At 38.9% G+C, this 19965-nt stretch overlaps 2 protein-coding genes across 4 annotated transcripts in view; one reads left to right on the top strand and one right to left on the bottom strand.

Annotated features, from left to right (window-relative positions):
* The window catches only part of PLCE1 (phospholipase C epsilon 1), a 291024-nt gene extending 280690 nt beyond the window's left edge, over nucleotides 1–10334 (top strand). Inside the window, exons 28-32 of the mRNA XM_073353850.2 lie at nucleotides 1495–1704; nucleotides 3140–3301; nucleotides 3500–3715; nucleotides 8355–8561; nucleotides 9541–10334. Of these exons, the coding sequence (XP_073209951.2) occupies nucleotides 1495–1704; nucleotides 3140–3301; nucleotides 3500–3715; nucleotides 8355–8528 (762 nt within the window). The 3' untranslated portion in view covers nucleotides 8529–8561; nucleotides 9541–10334. The remainder of the gene's footprint in view (nucleotides 1–1494; nucleotides 1705–3139; nucleotides 3302–3499; nucleotides 3716–8354; nucleotides 8562–9540) is intronic.
* Nucleotides 10335–11522: 1188 nt separating this feature from the next.
* Nucleotides 11523–19965, bottom strand: part of NOC3L (NOC3 like DNA replication regulator) — a 29340-nt gene continuing 20897 nt past the window's right edge. For 2 of the 3 annotated variants that reach the window (XM_073353852.2, XM_073353854.2), the window contains 4 exons: nucleotides 19716–19844; nucleotides 17858–17955; nucleotides 17033–17117; nucleotides 11523–15500 (listed from right to left, as the gene is read on the bottom strand). In XM_073353852.2, coding sequence (XP_073209953.1) covers nucleotides 15369–15500; nucleotides 17033–17117; nucleotides 17858–17955; nucleotides 19716–19844 — 444 coding nt within the window. In that variant the 3' untranslated portion in view covers nucleotides 11523–15368. Of the gene's footprint in view, nucleotides 15501–17032; nucleotides 17118–17775; nucleotides 17956–19715; nucleotides 19845–19965 lie in introns of those variants that run through there. The other variant, XM_073353853.2, reaches the window with a different exon arrangement.

Raw genomic sequence — 19965 nt, 5'->3', positions numbered from 1 at the left:
GGAAGCACATAGGTAACTTAAATGCATGCATCTTCTTACACACTAAAACTAAATCATGCTAAACTAAATTAACTATTACTGCTCAAGAAAGAGATTTTGGAGTCATTGTGGATAATTCTTTGAAAACACCCGCTCAGTGTGCAATGGCAGTCAAAAAAAGCTAACAGAATTTTGGGAAAGTGATAGATAATAAGACAGAAAATATCATAATGCCACTATATAAATCCATGGTAAGCCTACATCTTGAATACTATGTGCAGTTCTGGTGGTCCCATCTCAAAAAAGATATATTAAAATTTGAAACAGTGCATTGGGCACCAATAGTGGAATATATAGAGACCGCACATCTCAAAGAACAACAGTTACCATACACTAGGTAGCTGTTTCTTACTAAGAAGGTGTAATGATCCTCTGTGTGAAAGAATGTCACAATATGTCACAATATTAAAATGAAGCAAGGGTGACCCATGTCAAGGGTGATGACACTTCAGTGTTAGGACATGGCAGAATGACTCAAATCCCAGTCTAAGGGAAGAAAGTGCAGTGTCCTGAAACTGCCACAATACCTGTGCAATTATGTACCAACTGAATGCTGTTTTCAACATACAACCAATTTTTCTGCAATTCTCTGATGATCATTGTCATTAGGAATCAGCTAAAATGAGGAATAATCTGAAGCTTCGTGCAAAATTCAGACTGAGCCATGGTTTGAAAAGTTTTGATTACATGTAACATTTTTCCACAATATTTCCAGGATTCAGCCAGGAGCAGAAGGTTCTTGAGGTGTTTCTGATCTATCCAGAAACAATTTAATGAGAATGTCCAATCTACCCTTCAAATCCCTTCCTCGCAGGATTTTCTGTCAGGGGTATTGTAGGCTATTAAATGTGATTGGACCAGTTTGAGAAAATACTAATTGCTTCTGAGCAACAGCTGAACATGAAGTTAAAGCTGGATAACGACAAAGGTTTTTCTCTGGTGCTGAAGATCTGTTTGGACACCATATTGCCTATCACTATTTTAATGTTTGGGCAAACAAAGATGAGAGCTTTTTGAATAGTGGGTTAGACTGGTTGCCCTTGTATGACACTTTTCTGTTTAATTCTTTGAATATTCTAGAAATACAAAGTAAATGTTAAAGGGCTTAGTTCATGAGCAGAAAAACCTGAAACAGATTAACTCAACAGGAGTTGTTGTTTCATCAGTGGGAAAATTTTGTAATGTCTTGGGATTATGAATACATTGACCAGCCAAACTGGACAGGCATAAATTCAAATAGTATTGCTTTGTCTGGAATAGTTGAACTGTTTGGGTAATCTAAAGAGAACTGTATATTAGTTATGAGTAGCAGATCAGAAATACTTGTCTACACCACCAGAATTAACTAATTGATCATAGAAGCTTTTTGTGTACACATTCATTCATAGCTACTAAACACGTACTGTTTATGTCTAGCATTCTAATAGTTGTGTATGTGTTGTGGTTCTGTCTCAGATTTTGGCTACCACAAAAAGCACTGAATCACGTGCTCCTGATTATTTTCTGATGGAGGAAAAATGTTTTATATCTAAAGAAAAGACTGAGTGCAGGAAACCACCGTTCCAGAGGGTGATTGGCCCTGAGGAGGGGCTAGTACAGCTTTTGAACAGCTGGTTCCCAGAAGAAGGATATGTTGGAAGGATTATCTTTAAAACCCAAGAGGAAGTAAGTCTGTTCTGGAAAAACTGTCATTTACATACATAGCTAAAAATAATGATCACAAGAGGGACAATAAGAGCATCACATTTGCTTTGCTAACTGGAAGTTAATCTTATTCACCACCCATAGCATTAACAGAGGACAGCTGAGCACTGTCAAGTTTTATGCACCTATCATTTAGTATACCTCTGCAAAGACAGATATACTTTCACACAGCCCTGTTGATCTCTAAAATGCAATACATCATTGTTGTTATTTAATATTTGTATAAATCAGAATCAGGCCATTATTGTACGAGGCACTGTACCAAAAAAAATACACTCCCTGCCCCCAAGGAGTTTAGATTTTTAATAGTGATTAGATATGAAGGGATGGCAAATATAAGGAATGAAAGGAGTAAGGTGGGTGAGGGTCGTAGCTGTCGGAACACTAGATTGCAATTATTAGAAAGAGTATTCTGTGCAGACAGCAAGGCTTTTTCTTATTTAAATTGCTAATTACCTTTTAGATAAAGAACCTCAGCAACTGAGAGGATGGGAAAGTTGTTGTCCGTGACAAAATGGGGGAGGAGGCGGGGTTCTAGAGGAAGAGATGTAAGTTTTAGCTGCTGTCAGTCAGGACATCCATGAGATGCCCTCAAATACAGGGATTAGGGTGCAGGGAGAAGAGTCAGAAGTAGAAAGGCACCTAATGAAATGACCCGGTTTTCAGGAGTACTGACACCTGAAACTCCTATTGGTAAGTTCAGCATTCAGTGGCACTTATTTAAAACACAAACACACACAAAATTTATGTAAGTGGGTTTTTTTAGGTGGAAAAGCTCTTGGGATGTTTGAGAATGAAAAGTTCTGACAGTGCAAATTTTATTTGATAAATTTGCAGAGAAATATTTTTACCCCTTTACTGTTTGTACAGTTCTTCTGTTGCACCTTGGTTTTGTAAAATCTTTATTGCACATCTTTTTTCCTAGCCTCCAATCCAATCTTATTTTGGTGCATTTACTTCATCCTCCACAAAGCAAAAGGTTACCCAGGTGTGCATTTGCTTGGGGGAACAATTGTGCTTTTTCGGTTGAAGGCATTATTTTTAGTTTTGTGTGAGCAGCTAGGTATATGAATTAATGCATGAGCCCTTCACTTAAATCATAACTGAAAACTAGTGTGAAATCTGAAAACTGAAATCATTAATGCATGAGCCCTTCCATCTTAAATCATAACTGAAAACTAGTGTGAAGGTTTTGTTTTAGTCGTCATGGGACACTAGTCACCATCAAAACACCTTTACAGTTTGGCACAAATCCAGAGGTGGCAGTCTGTTCTAGGCAGTGGAAGTGCATTAACTTTCCCATTAGGTGACGTAAGACCCTTTTAAAAATCAAACCTTTAGGTCACTTTTCTTAACTAGTTTTCTAGTTTTGTTTTCTCTTTACATTTTTCTACAGAATTTGAATGGGAGAAACATTTTTCAAGAAGAGAAAGAAGACGCAAACGTTAGCTCTGAAGATGATAGTTTCTTTGTTCAAGTGCATGATGTCTCCCCAGAGCAGCCTCGCACTGTCATCAAAGCTCCCCGCTTTAGCACAGCACAGGATGTCATACAACAGGTAGAAAGCCTTTCTTTCCTGTTTCCACTCAGTAAGTTCCCTGTTCATTTGTTAGAGGTGGGTTCATACAAGAAATGTTAACTGAGTTTTGTTCTCAGTTAAAGAAGTCCTTTGCTTTTGCCAATTTGGACTGAGCATCTACTCAGTAAACACGGAGGGGTATTATGTTTTTAATTTGCCCCTTTTTTTTTTTAACAGACTCTTTGCAAAGCCAAGTATTCCTACAGCATTCTGAGTAATCCCAACCCAAATGACTATGTCCTCTTGGAGGAGGTGACAAAAGAGCTAGCAAACAAAAAGTCAACATCTAAGCCATCGCAGAGGATTCTGTCTGATCAAGAGTGTGTGTTTCAGGCTCAGAGCAAGTGGAAGGGAGCAGGGAAGTTTATCCTTAAACTTAAAGAACAGGTTCAGGTAAGTGACTGAAAACTCTTTTGTTGGTTTTAAAAATGGCGTGTGATCAAATATTTGGAATGGCAAGTGAAAACATATTCCTTGACAAGAACATATGTAAGAATGGCCATACTGGGTCAGACCAAAGGTCCGTCTAGTCTAGTATCCTGTCTTCCGACAGTGGCCAGTGCCAGGTGCCCCAGAGGGAATGAACAGAACAGGTCATCATCAAGTGATCTATCCATCCCCTGTTGCTCATTCCCAGCTTCTGGCACACAGAGACTAGGGACACCATCCCTGCCCATCCTGGCTAATAGCCATTGATGGACCTATCCTCCATGAACTTATCTGGTTCATGAACTAGAGACAAGGTGGGTGAGAATGGATGCACTGCGAGAGTGAGAGGAACATTTTAGGCTGGATGTAGCATTAAGCTTCCTTGCAACATAACAGTAAATTCCTGACGAGCCATGCTTTCATAGCCAAGTGGAACTACTCTCTTTTGTGCATATACTACTTACTACTGGTGAGCTAACTTCAGATCTGATCCTGTTATAGGCTGAGGGCTATATCCACAAAAGCTTAGGCTCAGCGATGTAGTGTCTTGTCTTTAAGTGCCCTGACACCATCTAGTGGAATCCTCAGCCCGCAGTGAGATGCCCTAACTCCCTATACAATGCACAGGGAGAGAGATACGCACCAAAAGAATGGAATGCACAAAGCCAGAAAACAGAGCAGGAAGCCAACAAACTAGCCAGTAGGAAATGCCGAGAGGCATGGCCTAATCCCTGCCCCTCAAAGGGCCTTAAGTACCTAACTCTGGGCTGGAAGGGAGGCCCCCAGTTCTCAATTCACAGGCCATGAACCTTGTCCTGGAGTGAGATACCTAAACCAGGTCAACCCTTTCTCACACAAATTGGAGACCACACCCTTATACCCAACAGCCAGAGACAGTTCAAATCCCCATTCTGCCTGTGAACTCGGGGGTCTCCCTCTGAGGTGAGTGCCCTAACTACTGAACTGTAGGGTATTCTGGGTGAGAGTTTCAGTTTTTCCTGTTGAAGCTGTTCCACGTTGCTCCAATGAATATTTTATACATTGACTGGAACCTGGGTCTCCTAGGAGACCGCCCAAATCATTGGGCTATACAGTCAATTTTCACCCTTGAGCCCAATGAATATTTAAATATTTTATACAAAGTGGAACAGCTTCATCAAGAGACCAACCCCAGAATACCCCAGGGGTTAGGGCACTCATCTTGGAGGTAGACCTAGGTTCAAGTGCCTCTTCCACATCCTGGTGAGTAGGGATTTCAACTGGGGTCTCCCACATCCTGGTGACTGGACTATTGGCTACTAAGAGAGAAGGAAGTGCCCTGATCTGGTAGGCATGCTATCCGGTGGCCTTGGAGCACACCTACTGTAATGGGTGAGACAGTCTGGGGGAGAGGGATGGTTAGTCTTAGAATCCTGCCAGGCTTTGGTGGCTATCCACAAGTCCATGGATGAAGTGGCAGTTGAGCAGGGGTTTGGAGGACCTAAATTGTTGAGATACCCCTGAGTGCTCCCAATATTCATGTCAATGTTTTATTGACCATGCTAGGAGGTGAGAATGCACAAAACTTACAGGAGATGATACAAGATCAGTCACTGAAAGACAGCAGCACAGAGCAAAATGCTATTTTCCCACTAATTTACTTCACCTAATGGACCTAATGTTGTGGATTCCCGGTGCAATCCATACCAGTGAGGGTTGTCACTACTCCTACTGCAACTCTGGGCATCTTACAATACTTTGCTGCTGTAGCTCCCAGCCTGGGACACTCAAAACCAGCCTACATGCATGCAAGTCACACCCTGAAGTCTGTGTGTGCTAGACAGCCCTACCTAGTACAGCAGCTCTGATCCCAGCAGCCTGTCTACAGCCCCATGCTGGTTTCCACCTGCCTTCGTGACAAGCAGCAAGATGACCCCCCACACAGCCACTCCAGAATTTCCCCAAAACCATGTGCTCTGCAATGTCCAGTCCATTCCTGGATAGTTCAGAAAAGTAATATGGTTCCTTTGTTCAAAACACCCAAGCATACCACATTATTAACTTGCGTAAATACACTCCTCTAAACACCGTACTAAGTTTGTTTACAGTAAAAAAAAAATAAAATTTATTAACAGATGTTAAGTGATGCCAAGTAAAAGGAATAAAGGTAGAGTTACAAGCAAATAAAAGTGAAAACACCCATCTAAAACTTGATCTAGCAAGGTACAGGCTTTGTTCAAGATGGTTCCTCTCAACAATCTTTCTTCTTCTCAGCCATGGCTGACTTTTCCTCAATCAGGACTTTCCAGAGACGCACAAGGGGCTGGCTTTCTTTATCTTCCTGGATTGAAAGATCATGGCCTAAGCAGGTTTCTTACCTGTATTCAGTTTATGGAGACTTCAACCACACTTTAGCTGAAAAACCCATCTTTCTCAGCTTGCTAGAGCTCTGTTCCCTTGTGTCTCTCTAGTGGTGGATGCCAAAAAATGGCTTCTTTCTTTGCTTATATCTTCCAAAGCTCAGTTACTTTGTTTCAAGAAGCAGGATGACCTCATGCTGTTCTTCCCTTCTAGTGGGCTTCCCACCCTGCTGCATGTAAATGAACCTTCCATTCTTTTGATTCCACATACAATCAGAATTCACATAGAAGACAGGTAAATAACTGCCTTCTCTCCTGTCTGGGAGGGAATCTGTTTCTCCCCATTTGGCCACAGACTTTAAAATGTAGTATCATTATGAAAGTATCTGTATTTCCTCAGATAGTGTTAATAATATTATTGTGTAGCATTAGTTTTCTGCACACTTACAGTACTATTGTATACAATCAGTTGATTAATTTGCTTATCACTTAAGGTTCAGTCCCTACCCCCCCCCCACCCGCCTCCCTCCCCACACCTTTATAGACCAATAAACCATTGCAATGTATTCTTCTGTGAGGAAGGCAACATGATGTCTCGTGGTGAAGGACACTCCATTCTGTTTCTCCCCTCATTTGTTAGCTTAATAGCTTTGTTTACCTAATATGTAAAAATGGATCTTCATTTTCTTTGTCTGAAGATTGGGCTGGACAGAGAATCAAATACACCTAAGGCAGACCTATTTAACTAACTCCACCTGACATGCTTGGTTTAAGCACACTTTAGTCATAATTCTAGCATGCATTCATAACTCTTAATACCCACCATGTACATACATCACAAGGATATTAATGATGAGTTATTAGTTTTCAAATGATACCTCAAAGGCATATTTTCTGCAAAGATTATTGCAGTAGTGTGTAGGGTGTGAATACAGGGGTGCTTAGTATCACAACACCTGCCACTGTAAAACCTAAACCCTTCATTTTTGGTTTTTCAACTGAAAAAGTCCCAGGTTTTATAAAAGCTATTTAATCAGTTTTTAAGCTATTTTCACCCAAAGTCTGGACTGCTAAAGTACGTGAAAATACTGATTATATGAAAAAATCCAGTACATTACATCAGGTAAATGTGTTTGTTAATAATAAGTTAGTCTAAGTGTAAATGTAATGCAGTGGAGTGGAATTTACACACACATGGACGCACATGTACATGGGTGCTCAACTCCTAAAACAAAGTACTGCAGATCCTGAACCAGAGAGATGGTGGCTTGGTAACCCAGGTTAGTGCTGACCACTCCCCAAGAGAGGTTGGGGGGCCCAGGTTACTGAATTGCACTCTCTCTCCTTCCAGAGTGGGAAGCTGGGTCAGAAGTAATCTTACTTTTCTCTATACACTGCTTTTTTCCCCTGTCCTCCTATCACCCTGTATTACCCAGAAAACTGTGAAGTCAATTTTTTGCACCAATTTTCACCTTTTTTTTTTACATTTTTGTAATAAACACCCAGAAAATTGTAAACAACATAAAAACCAAAAACAAAGGGTCTTGTTAAAACCCACTGGCAGGCAGCCTTGGCCCTACTTTACACCATACAAATTCTGCTACAATACCTAGAAATCTTAACCTTTCAGAACAATCTGTCTTAGTTCTCCTATTCTAATTCCTGTAACTCTGCATCCCCATTTCCCTGCTGTATCACCTTGGGCTAAGTACAATTTCAGATAATAGCTGTACAGATCCCTGTGAACTGCTGTGATTTTGTTGCCTTTATTCCCAGTCAGCAGAAAAGCAGCTGTGGCTGGAGCTCTTTACACTTGTGAAGTAGCAGGAAGAAACTGCTTCTACCAATTGGTGGCATGTCTATGGCAGGGGCGAATATGGTTCCTTTTCCCCAAAAGAGATGTTGCTTCTTCAGCATTGCATTGATAGGAAATACATTGTGATCACAATCAAATCCTGAATACAATTGATCTACTTATCTATACTGTATCAGTCAGGAGTATCTAGGCAGCAGACTTGCTAAGGCTTAAGGCCATGTTAAGCAGCATTCTATTTCTGCAATTTTAAAATAATTTTTGATGTGAGACAGTCAGGACACTGCTTTTGTAAACCTGACATAGGGAAGATGTCAAAAAATGCTGCTATTTGCTCTCACATGAAATCCAAACCATATTTCAAACCTCAAAGTTCAAAGTATCAGTGAGCTGACACATTCTTGTTGTTTAACTGTTTCCAGTGTCTGTGGTTCTTTTGTTTGTTTTACAGGCAGCACGAGATGATAAAAGAAAAGGCATTTCTTTTGCCAGTGAACTTAAGAAATTAACCAAGTCAAGTAAACAGTATCGGGGCTTTGCATCATCACCTTTGCAGAGCTCACCAGACAATACTAAAGATGAAAAATCTGCAGGCAGTTTGACCTTTAGTGACAATATGGAATAACATCCGTAATTGCCAGCAGTATGTTCGCTGCAGGTATGACGTGTGCTCCTTGTTTCTAAATCAGACATGCTCTCTGTTGATTTTTCAAGGTACAATTTTTTCAAAAGTGTGCTTGGTAAACCATAGTGAAATACAATAAGCAGCCAGAAAACTCTCTATGCTTTTAGGTTATTACTCTGTACTGGCACAAACCTATACACATTACTATGCATTGGCAGTCCTGTCTAGTCCCCCTATGAAAGCCTAAAGATAAATGGCGTGAAAATTGCTAGGAACATAGGAGTTTTACTTCACCTGCATAGTCCTAGGGTCCATCAGGTAACCTGACAAGGGCCAGTCCTTTTAAAAGACTCTTAGAATGCAACCTGGTTTCATCATACACTGTGACAGTGAGTTCCACAAGTAATGCAGTGTGCTAACCGCTACTTCCACACTCACTCTTAATTAAGAGGTGCCATCATTTCGTGTTATGGGACAGCTGAACTTTACTAAACATTAATTTATATGCATTTAATAATAATGGATCTGTGATCTCTTACTCCTCTCTCCATACGTAAACTGTTTGTGGCAGAGTTTCTAAGAATTTTATTGTCCCTTTCTGAATCTTTTATATTCCTTCTAGCTTGTTTGAGCTAAAGTGACAAAACCAAATACAGAATTCAAGGCAACAGTGTGCCATTTATGTATACGACAGAAAAAATCTTTTGGAGTTAGTAAGGTGTCTGGGCAAGCTTTTCTTCTTAATTAGCTGTGACCTCTCAGTACCAAACAAGTCTTAATAATCCCTTATCACATGGAGCAGTGATAAATTTCCCTATTTCCTTTCCACTCATTCTCAATTTATCAAGATACTATTTATATCTACAGTGTCACTTCATCAGAATTCAAGTAATAAGGCTGCCAATAATATTTTGTTTACAAAATTCCTTAAAAATGTATTTCATAGTATGCAGGCACCCATTTATACACTTGTATTTGAATTTAAATGCTATCATCATCTTCCCCTTTCCAGGTGATTTTAAAGACCCTAAAATGGCGAAGGCAAAAAGCCAAGCTGAGGCTGTCAAAAACAGAGGGAGATTGTCATATTCCCTCTTTTTCCACATAGCCTTGCATTTACGTGATAACTGGAACCAACATCCTGATTCAAGAGAGCTTTCTGCATTCTCCATGAAGGATACTGCTGAGGCCTAAACTATTCAGCACTAGCTTGGCCTAATTCAGACTGTACTTCTTGGTGACAGATACAGATCTGGTAATGCTGAGCGGGATGTTACAGTTTCTAATGTTTGGAAAGATGCTTGCCAGCATTTGAAAGAGATTCCTCTCTTCCCAAATATCTTCACATCTGCAAAATCTGGAGAGGAAGATTAAGCAGACTTCTTAAATTGTACTTTGTAAACAAAAGATATTTTAACTAATTGCTTTAAGGGAAGAGAATTAGAACTAGAGTGTTCTGTGTATTGTATGAAAATAATGCACCTTTAATGGTTCCTGTTAAACACTGTTAGGTGATTGTAAAAAGATTTACATGGACTGTAACTTTCTTGGTATCACATATTTAATTTTGGTGATAAACCATAAATAACTATGGTAAGAATTTTGAGTATATCTATTTTCACAAAATAATCATGTACAAACAGCTAAATACACCTCATTGATAGTGATATTTTGACAAGGAACAACATTTTCTTCATTCAAATTCTAGTTTTCCAGGCTTGTGTTTCAAGTAAGAATGATTATTTATTTTCACGTTCCAAGGTATGAGTCACTGTGTAATATATTTATCATACCTTTCTTTTTTGGTTTAGGGGAAAAATAATTTTCTGCTGAAAAGAAACATTCAGAAAAAAAAACTATTTGAAACATGCAATTGCTTAAAGTTTCAATTTTGAAATCATAGTAAAATAATCTCAACATTAGTGTTTGTTAGAGAATGGAAAATATTATAGTCGTGTAAATAACCCAGGCTACTCCATTTATTTTCCAATATAAACCTTGACTTTTTGTTTATGTAGAAGCACTGCTGTAAAGTTTTGTATATGTTTGAAATCATGATTTTTTTTTTTTTAAAGAAGTTAGTTATAGCTGTATCATTTTCTTCAGTGTAAATCAAAAGCAGTTCATACTGACTTATACAAAGTAAGGGCACAACTGAAACTGCTGATGTCCATACATAAGAACCTTGTCTAGTAACTAAACTGTTCAGCATAAGCTTTGGCTATACTTCAGATCATATGTCTGATGCAGGGATTGCTGCAGATGAGTAAATCAATTAAACTAAATTTATAGGACAGTAAGAGAAGCAACTCTCCATTAAACAACCTGAAGTTGAATGAAATGCAGGGAGATGATTCAAGCAGTCTGCTCAGCACAGAGAATTAATACCCTGTATATTAGCTAGAGGGTCTACATCCCCAGAAATGTCCTCTAGCACAAAAAGATGCTATTTCTAAGGTTGTAATTTTGTGAAAATCTATATCTCTGTACTCAATCTAGACAAGGCACTATAGTTGCTGACTCCAAGAAATAAATATAAAACTAAAAAGTCATAAGTTGATTTCTAAATGTGCAGAAATTATGCTGTGTTCAAATAAAAGCAAGAGAAAGTTAGAAAGCAGCTCTCACCTTTTTCTGTGCAGGGAGTGCCCTCTTCAGGCTGATTCCAACATTAGGAAAAAAAAATGTAACTACACATTCAAAACTCCTTTACTGAGGCATCCCCAGGAGCTTACACACTTATTTTGAAATTCACCTGTCTTTATCCCATTTTAAAAATAGCAACTAAGCCTGTTCTGAATTCTGGGAAATTTGCAATATTTTCAAGCAGTGCTATGTCATTTGTCAAAACGTGGTTTTCACAGTTACATGGGAGAAGATTACACATAATATTTTGAAAAGTGAGTAGCCATGTAGCAGCCACTGACTTTAAGCTTCTTAGGCACTTATGAAAATCCCACTAGTCACCTATCTGCATCTTTTTTGAAAATGGACCTTAGGCCTCTCAATTACTTCAGGGTAAAATTTTCAGGACTGTTTATGGTGAACAAAAATAGCTGCTCTTCTATCTAGTCCTTCCATGTCTAAAGTAACCAGTCCCACTGAGAGAGATACAGGAAATTCAGCTTCCAAGGCACATTATTAAGTGAAATTACATGGTGTTTTATATGCACATTACCCCTTCAAGCAATATTTGCATTGATAGTGTATATCTTTCATTGTCCTTTGAATAGAGCTTAGATAAAGGTCTGATCCCTTTTTCATTTATATATATCCATCCCCTGCATTGGTTGTTAAATCCATTTAGACACATGAAAATATTTTTTTAATAAAAAATTTACCCTTCATTTGATAAATGGATTCCCCTTATTTCTAGTAGCACTGAAAGTAAGAAGGTTGAGTCCAGAGAGATTTGGGAGAAGCTTTTGTAAATCTACTACAGATCCAGCAGAGAGAGAACTCTTGTGTAGGAATGCCACAAACATTAATGTCTCATTGCTACTAGACTTGAAAGAAAATTTAGATAAGGGCATCCTCAGCATCCTAGATTATAACAGGCAAAGTCTGGTAGCCCTTTAAAAAGCAACAGATTCGCACTATTTGTGACTAGCATACACTCACTGTGTAAAGTGCATGATGTGGTTTATCCATAAGGACATTTTCTCTTTGCTAGTTATTTTAGCCTTGCCCAACTGTCATGAATACTTACCAGCCACAGGACAAAATCTACTTAAAAGCATAGCGGTAATGAGAAAACCAAGCATTTTGCTTGTTCAGTTTAAAAAAAATCATTTTATGGAGGTGGGCATAGTAGAATTTTCCAAAACTGATTATATTGAATTGGGGGAGGAGGGGTTCATTAAAGTACCTCAATTTATTTAAGTTTTAAAAAATAGGGATCTTGATGATTAATCTGCACCGCATTAGTTAATTGCATTCATGTCGTTTTGGTCATAGACGAAAGTAGGGGAAGCACATAAGCTTTCCATTTTCGTTAGCCTAAAAATCCCCCCAAATGAAATAGAGAACTATTACTCTTGTGTTAAACAGCTTTAACTTATTTAAAATACCATAAACAGATTTAACATCAAGCTGTTTGGTTAATAGGAAAATTTGTCCCGCTTACCCATAAGTTTCCTTTCTTCAGAAATACAAGTCCACAGATACATATTAATGGGTCTGATAGATGGACAGCAGTGGTTCTGCCTCCCTGGCAGTTCAGGCTAAATGCCATCATATGGATCTGTGGACCTGGGTTTGATAAAGAAACATTTTTATTACAAACTATTCATAGGAAATAATTTACCACAGTATATAATATAAACCTTCCAGACCCCTACAAATGATAGCAGGACTCACCATGGGCAGTCAACTTCCTGTTACCTCTTTTGTAAAGAAAACACTTTATTCTACACTAAACTGTTTTTTTTAACCCTTCCTACCTATGTGTGTCTGTATTTGTTTCAGTGTATAATGAATGCTGGTATCGGTGCTTGTACGGGATTGACGTTGGAAGCCATAGGTCTTGGCTGTGTTACAACACTACACAGTTTTCAGGAACTGGATTGTTGTATTGGCTGGTGTTCAAGTTTTAAGAAGACTTTAAAAAAAAAAACCCTTAAGATATAAAAGTACTATGTCACATTTTAAAAACATACATCACATTTGTTTTTAGTTTTATTATTATTACTAATATTAGTTGGTGGAATGTCTCAATAACCATCTCCTGAAAATAACGATTAGCCTCTAGAGACCACTATCAAGTTATCAAGAATAAGAGTTTAACAGAGAAGTATCTCAACATTAAGATCAAATTCTCTTTAAACTCTTTAAACTTGGCTTTATAAAAGAGAATTTGTCAGTGGCTTTTTACTTCAAAACTGAGTCTTCAGCTTCTGAATGTTAGTGATTTTGCTCTAGCTCTCAGAATGCAATTTAGCTTCAGCAGATGATTATTAATCACTTTGTTGTTGCTAGCCCATTAGATGTAATGATGGTGGAGTGTTTTCTATTTGTGATAAACATTTCATAATTGCTGCAGTGCTACACAGTTGACAGAAGTAACAAACACAAACAAAAAATACAATAGCAGTAAATATTTCTCTCACACATATATAGGCTATTAAACTGAATTTGTTAGTTGTGCAATCGTCTTCATTCTGCTGCTTGTCAATGTTCTATCAGTATGTGCCAGTTTTTATAAATTTTACATAATTTAAAAACTATGTATTTTAAAACTGACTTTCCACTTGGACTACTTTTTCTCGGACTTGAAAAGTAAACTTATATTTGTATATGTTGGAAAAATAAATGGTTTAAGAAGTGGACCTTTAGTAGTTCTTTCCTGAACTGCCAAAACTGTTGGCAATGGGGACACTTTCTAAAGTTTTCAAACCTTAAATCACATCACCTTCCCAAACCCCCTCACAGAGTTATTTAAGAACAAGTATTCAGATGCTATGGAGATGGGGGATCATATAAATTACTAAGAGACACAGAAGACTATGTGGGATACTATTTGTACAAAGCCACAAGCATTCTATAGGTTCTTTTTACAGTTCAGGTAGTGAAAACATAGGTTTTTAAATATACTAATTTATAGGGACTCACTAGTACCTACTTCAAAAGTGAGATATTTTTCATTTACGTCTTACTTCTTAGGACTTATTTAACCTATTTTGATTGAAAATTGATAGCATGGTGGTATTAAATTAGATATTTAATATAGATTTCACAGTAATTATGGTAGCACCTAAAGGTCTGACCCGTTCTACAATAAAGGAAACATTTTCTAAGTGTTGCAGGTTACCAGCCACATGAGAAAAGCCCCTGAGGGCAGGGACCATCTTTTTGTTCCGAGATTGTGCAGTGCCTAGCACAATGGGGTCCTGGTCCATTCCTAGGACTCCCGGGTGCTACGATAATACAAACCACCACCACCTCGCATAACTGAAGCCTGTGTTGCATAGCATACCACACGCCAAATCAGTTCTACACAAAGTCATATGTAAAGTGAGTGTTAGAACTCTCACTTTTAAATTATTTCATGCAATTTATCTGCAAAGCCAACATGAAAATGGCATTAAAAACACAACTTATGCTAAGCTAACCAAAGGGCGGGGATGTACTCATAAGACCAAAAAAAAAAGTTTAAATCTTTACCCTGAATCTCTTTAACAGTGCCGGTTCACTGAAGATATTGCAGAATGTCTCATTCAGTGACATCCAAAATACCATGAGTAGCACTGGAATTTAGCATATCATGATGCCCAATTCTGAAATACCTTCAATGGACCAGTAAGTACCAAGAGGATTTCACTGAAAGAAAGTCATTTAAAAGAGAGAGATTAATGGATAGGGCAAGTTAGACAAGAGAAATAGTTCAAGTTATTGCTCTTGGGATACAGAGTCCCCAGATGTCTTAAAATAAGCATCAGAGAACACAATCCTGTGTGAATACTTCCTAAAATATACATTCAGTTAGTTGTAAAACATAAACCCAATGAATCTCTTGCAAAATATATATTTATGTAAACAAAAAATATTGCAATAATATACATCTCAAGCAATATTAAAATCACCTGCCTCCAGACTTTTATACTTCCAGAAGTTACTTTTGTTACAGCTCAGTATGGTTCCTGTGAGGATGCAACCTTCTCAGTTAACCAACAGGTAACTGCAAAACACTGCTATTACTTTGTGTGCATCAGCAATGCATCATATATTTTTATCTTTCCACAGCAGGACTTCATCTGAATTCCTGTAAAGATGATGGGCAACAATTTCTTTCTGCTATTCCCAGACCCCAATTAAGAAGTCAATTATACTGGGTTGTAATACTTATGATAGGGATGATTCCTTTAAGTGTTTAGCAAAATCCACGGGTCTGTGAACAGCAGCCTCATTGAGATGTGTCTGAATCAATTCCTTTAAATCTTCATTTAGAAATGAATCCCCTTGAAGAAATTTATCCTGGAAAAAATCAAAATGTTAGTTGTATAAATGATGTAAAATACCTATCTAAATAAGGTCAACATAGGGGTTTCTCAAAGTAGTAGTGATATTTTACTACTTTATTTTTCCTTCCCTAGACCACCTTCTGAAGGCGAGGACACCAAATGTTCACTGATCCCTATTCATGTAGCAGGGAGAGCCTGTCAGTCTGAGCAGGGGAGGTCAGAGAAAGGACTTGCTTTCTAGACATGCAAGTTTTTCCTTTCTTCTTTGTAACTAAGCTAAGGGGAGCTTGCCACATCAGCCTTTGGCTAACATCATACAAACTTTTTTGATTTCCTCTCCATTTTTAATAACTCTTACTTTTAAGAATACTACAGTTTGAAACACCCACACACTGACTACCTCTCAAAAATCTGTCCTCTAGCCTCTAAGGAGAGGCACAGAAGGCAAAAGAAGCCTGAATCTCCACTCATGGTTTCTGTCAAAGAGCCTGGACAGAAGTGCTCTGTCCCACTGAGATATGTTGCAAAGGCCTATGGCGGACAGACTCCAGAGGAGAAGCAAGTGGGCCATGGTATGGCAAAACTGAGATATGATCAGAGTTTGTTAGAGAAGCAATAAGTTTCTTAAGCAATAAACAAGACCCCAAATTAAATTTAAGAGACCTAAGTCACTTTAACGTAAAACAATGTAGAGTTACTGATTTTTTTTGTTAACTATTTTCAGAGGTATTACATGCTACATATTCTCACTCAAGTACTAGACAGTTCTACTTCCATCTGCCAATCCCAGTGCCTCTCTGCCAGACATGCAACTGATGTGATAATCCAGGGGAACAGGCAAGTTTACAAGTCATTTTCAGAGGACTCAGTTACTTATTTAATAAGGAAATTCTGTGGTGTCAGAGGACTTTGCTGATATTAGTAGATTATCAGCAGGAGACTCCATTGCAATTCATAGGTTACCATACTTTCAAAAGAGAAAGTGGGGATAAAGTCTCACTTTGTAAAAGGGAGAGCACTTGTGTAACATGTAGTAGGAGCTGTCAGTGGAGAATGTTTCATAGTGAAGCTCTGAGACATGTTAACTTTTTCCTTTCTCCCATAAAAGCTCTATGTTCCCCTCTTATATTTACACTTTTCAGTTACACACTGGCACTGATGGTGGCCACTTCCCACTCTGTATGCTGAATCAGGGCTCTGGGAACTTGGCCATCCTGCTGATTTCAGACTCTGAGACAAGAAAGGGCTTTGACACAAAGGCAACAGAAGCAAACTTGCACTCAGCCACAAGACAGCATTACAGATCTGAAAGGTAACAGACACTACATTTGTGTTACTACACATGCTCGTCCTATGGGAGATGGAACTATTCATACCATTTCTCTTCTTTCACAGTCAGCAGTCAACAATATTCACACCAGTAAAGAGAACTTAGCTGGGAAATCTGGTCATACAGTCAAAACCCCTTGGTGCTGAGCAGTGAGTCAGGAGTTCTAGTATCTGTGAACACGTGAGTTTAAGAAAGGATGTTGAAAGAGACAGTACCTTTTTTCTAGGTGTAACTGATGCTACAGGAGGATTAAAAGTCATTCCTTTCATATTATATGTCTCAAAAAGTTCTGTGCCACACCTGTAACACAAGATCAGTTTTACACAATTAAAAGAAACCGTACAAAGTATACGTCCATAAAATGAGTCTCACTTCAGTACTCTATGAACTCAAAGTAACCTGCTCCTCAATCACTACTTCAGACCTGCAAGGGAAGAATACCTGGTAATACAGAATATCAATTGGAAAAGTTATATGAATCAGAAATGTACAGATAGGACAAATAGACAAATTAAAAGCATGTAAAGTGGCTGTAAATTATTATACTGAGATTAACTACATAGCTGAGGTATGAACGAAGATGGAAATGAGGGAGATTAGGAGTCCAGCTCACAGAGACTATTGCTATGCATGCCTGACAAAGTTCCACAGTCATCTATCCTCACACTAATTTCCATCAGTACATACTCCAGAACCCGGCACCACAATTGTTTTTCATTGGACTGTCGCAGCCCAGCAACACTGCTCCTTATTAAGATCCCTGGGCTGCTACTATGCAACACCAAGTGCTTTTGCTCCTATGAGGGCAGAGTATGCTGCATTTTCAGGACTTTTATCCTCTGCATGGCCAGGAAACAAGCCCTTAGAGAAAGCAGCCAGCTTTTGGTACTTATAAAAGAACCATCATACTTTTGTTCTTCAAAAATAATTTTCTTGAAGCATATGGAAAATTACTTACTGGGGAATCTTATAACACAAAACAAACAGCTTCTACTTTGCCAGTGAACTATTTTTCAAAACATATCCACCGTATATCCCACCTTCGGCTCAGATCTGGTCTGAGAGCTTCTGAACCTTCAGCTGGAGCTCCAGCAATAAGATGATCTGCAAATTTCTGCACTGTCGGATGATAGTGTCTCTGAAAGGAAGAAGGGGATTGGTGAGGGATAGGATAGTAGGTACTTATGTATGTACTTCACCAATAATAATAATACTGTATTTATACACTGCATAGAATACTTTCAGCAAACTTCTTTTCTGTTTCAGGATGAGACTAAGGATTAGCCAGTGTTCTAAGGGTTACACACGCTATGTTACCAACCCATAAAACCACACAAATAGTTTGGATGCAATGTCCATGACAGTTTCACTATAGTTAATCTTAACTCTTTTTCTTCCAGTAGATACTTCTAGCCAGGATTATAGACAAACATTTTCCATTACATATTTGCAGAGATAGGCCTTAAATATAATTTCTGGAATGAGTAGGCTATATTAAAAGCATACTGATAAAACATAAGGGCCATAAAGGTTTCCATTAGGCTACCAGCTCCACTGAAACAATTTATCACACAAACAGGTTAATGGTAAGATTTCCCTTACTGCCATCTTTGTCCCTGCCTCAGATGGGTAATTAATCTCAGTATAATAATTTAAAGCCAGTTCACTTGTTTTTAATTTGTCTAGTTGGTGGAGCAAAGCAAGATCTAACACTCAACTCCGTATCATTTCTCTGTTTATCTGCAACACAATAACTCTGCAATGCCACATCCCAATCAATTTCAAAATTAACAGAAATGTTGTAGGTACTGGTGGGCACAAACCTATTGATTCTGGTGCAGATTAGAAGACCGGAAAAGACTGAATCACAGGAAAAATCAATACCACCAGACTGAGGCAGAGGAACATCTCTCTGCCGCGCCCCCTGCTGCTGCCTATACATATCAAAGGCAGCACATTAACCTGCTATGCCGGAAGTTTGGATTCTACCATAAAGAAGGTTTCAGAGTAACAGCCGTGTTAGTCTGTATTTGCAAAAAGAAAAGGAGTACTTGTGGCACCTTAGAGACTAACCAAATAAATTGAAGAAAAGAAAAAAAAGAAGAAAGCCTTTCAGGGAGGATTTTGAGAGGGGTGGGGTGGAGAGAATCTAGGACTGCAGGGTTTAGGTAGCAGGGGACGTAGAGATCCAGAGAGAACTGAGGGGTGTGGGTGAAAAGTGGTGGTGATGAGGGAAGCAGGGGGAAGGGAAGATACTGGGTGGATTGGCAGGGAAGCAGGGATCCACAGCACGGGAAGCATAGGAGACAGGGAAGGGAAAGTGGCACTGGAGGAAGGGGGAGAGGCAGGGACCTGGAATGGGGAGGAATAAAGGGACCATGTCATGGTCAATAAGTGGGGAATGAGGGTGCGCACAGAGCCCCTGCCATGGTACATGGAGAGGGGGACATGGAACACACACAGAACCCATGGCCTATGGCAGAGGAGTGGATGGGGGCACACAGAGTGCCTGTGATGAAGGAGGAGTTGGGGGGAGTTGCAGGGAGGCCCTGAAACAGGGTGCCACACAGGGAGATTATAGGGAAGAATGGAGGGATGCAAGTAGACCTGGGGTGTGCAACACGTTTGACCTACACTAGCCACAGAACATGAGACCTCCTAGCATAAATACACAGAAAGGATACACAGAACACAAGATTTCATCAGCCACCATCCCAACAACCTATCTGGAAATACTGTTGTAACAAACAAAGTATTGTGTTAGCAGAAGTTAGACAAGGGTATGTCATTCATCTAGAGTACACAGTCTAGAGATTACAGCATTGATCTGAGCTCTGTATTTAGTTAAGTATATAAACATTTAGCCAGCTCCCCAGAATTACCCAAATAGTAACTCACCCGGAGTGCATGTAATTCCCACAGGGCTGTGTTCTGAGCATTGCAACACTCTGGCTCATCCAGTTCGGGGAGATACAGTCCACTGCCTTGAGCCTCATTATCTAGCAGGAGGTCTGTTTTTGGGAACGTCTATCACACCATCACACAGAAAAATTGATTATCTCACAGAAGTTTAATGCATATAACATGGTAATGCAAGTTCAAGAGTGTAACCAAACATTTAGCTCTATTCAGACTCAGCAGTACTTAA

Source organism: Lepidochelys kempii, chromosome 7 (genome assembly GCF_965140285.1).
Source record: "Lepidochelys kempii isolate rLepKem1 chromosome 7, rLepKem1.hap1, whole genome shotgun sequence".
Taxonomy (NCBI): domain Eukaryota; kingdom Metazoa; phylum Chordata; order Testudines; family Cheloniidae; genus Lepidochelys; species Lepidochelys kempii.
Note: the sequence above shows the minus strand (reverse complement) of the source record. Positions and strands in the feature narration are given on the sequence as shown.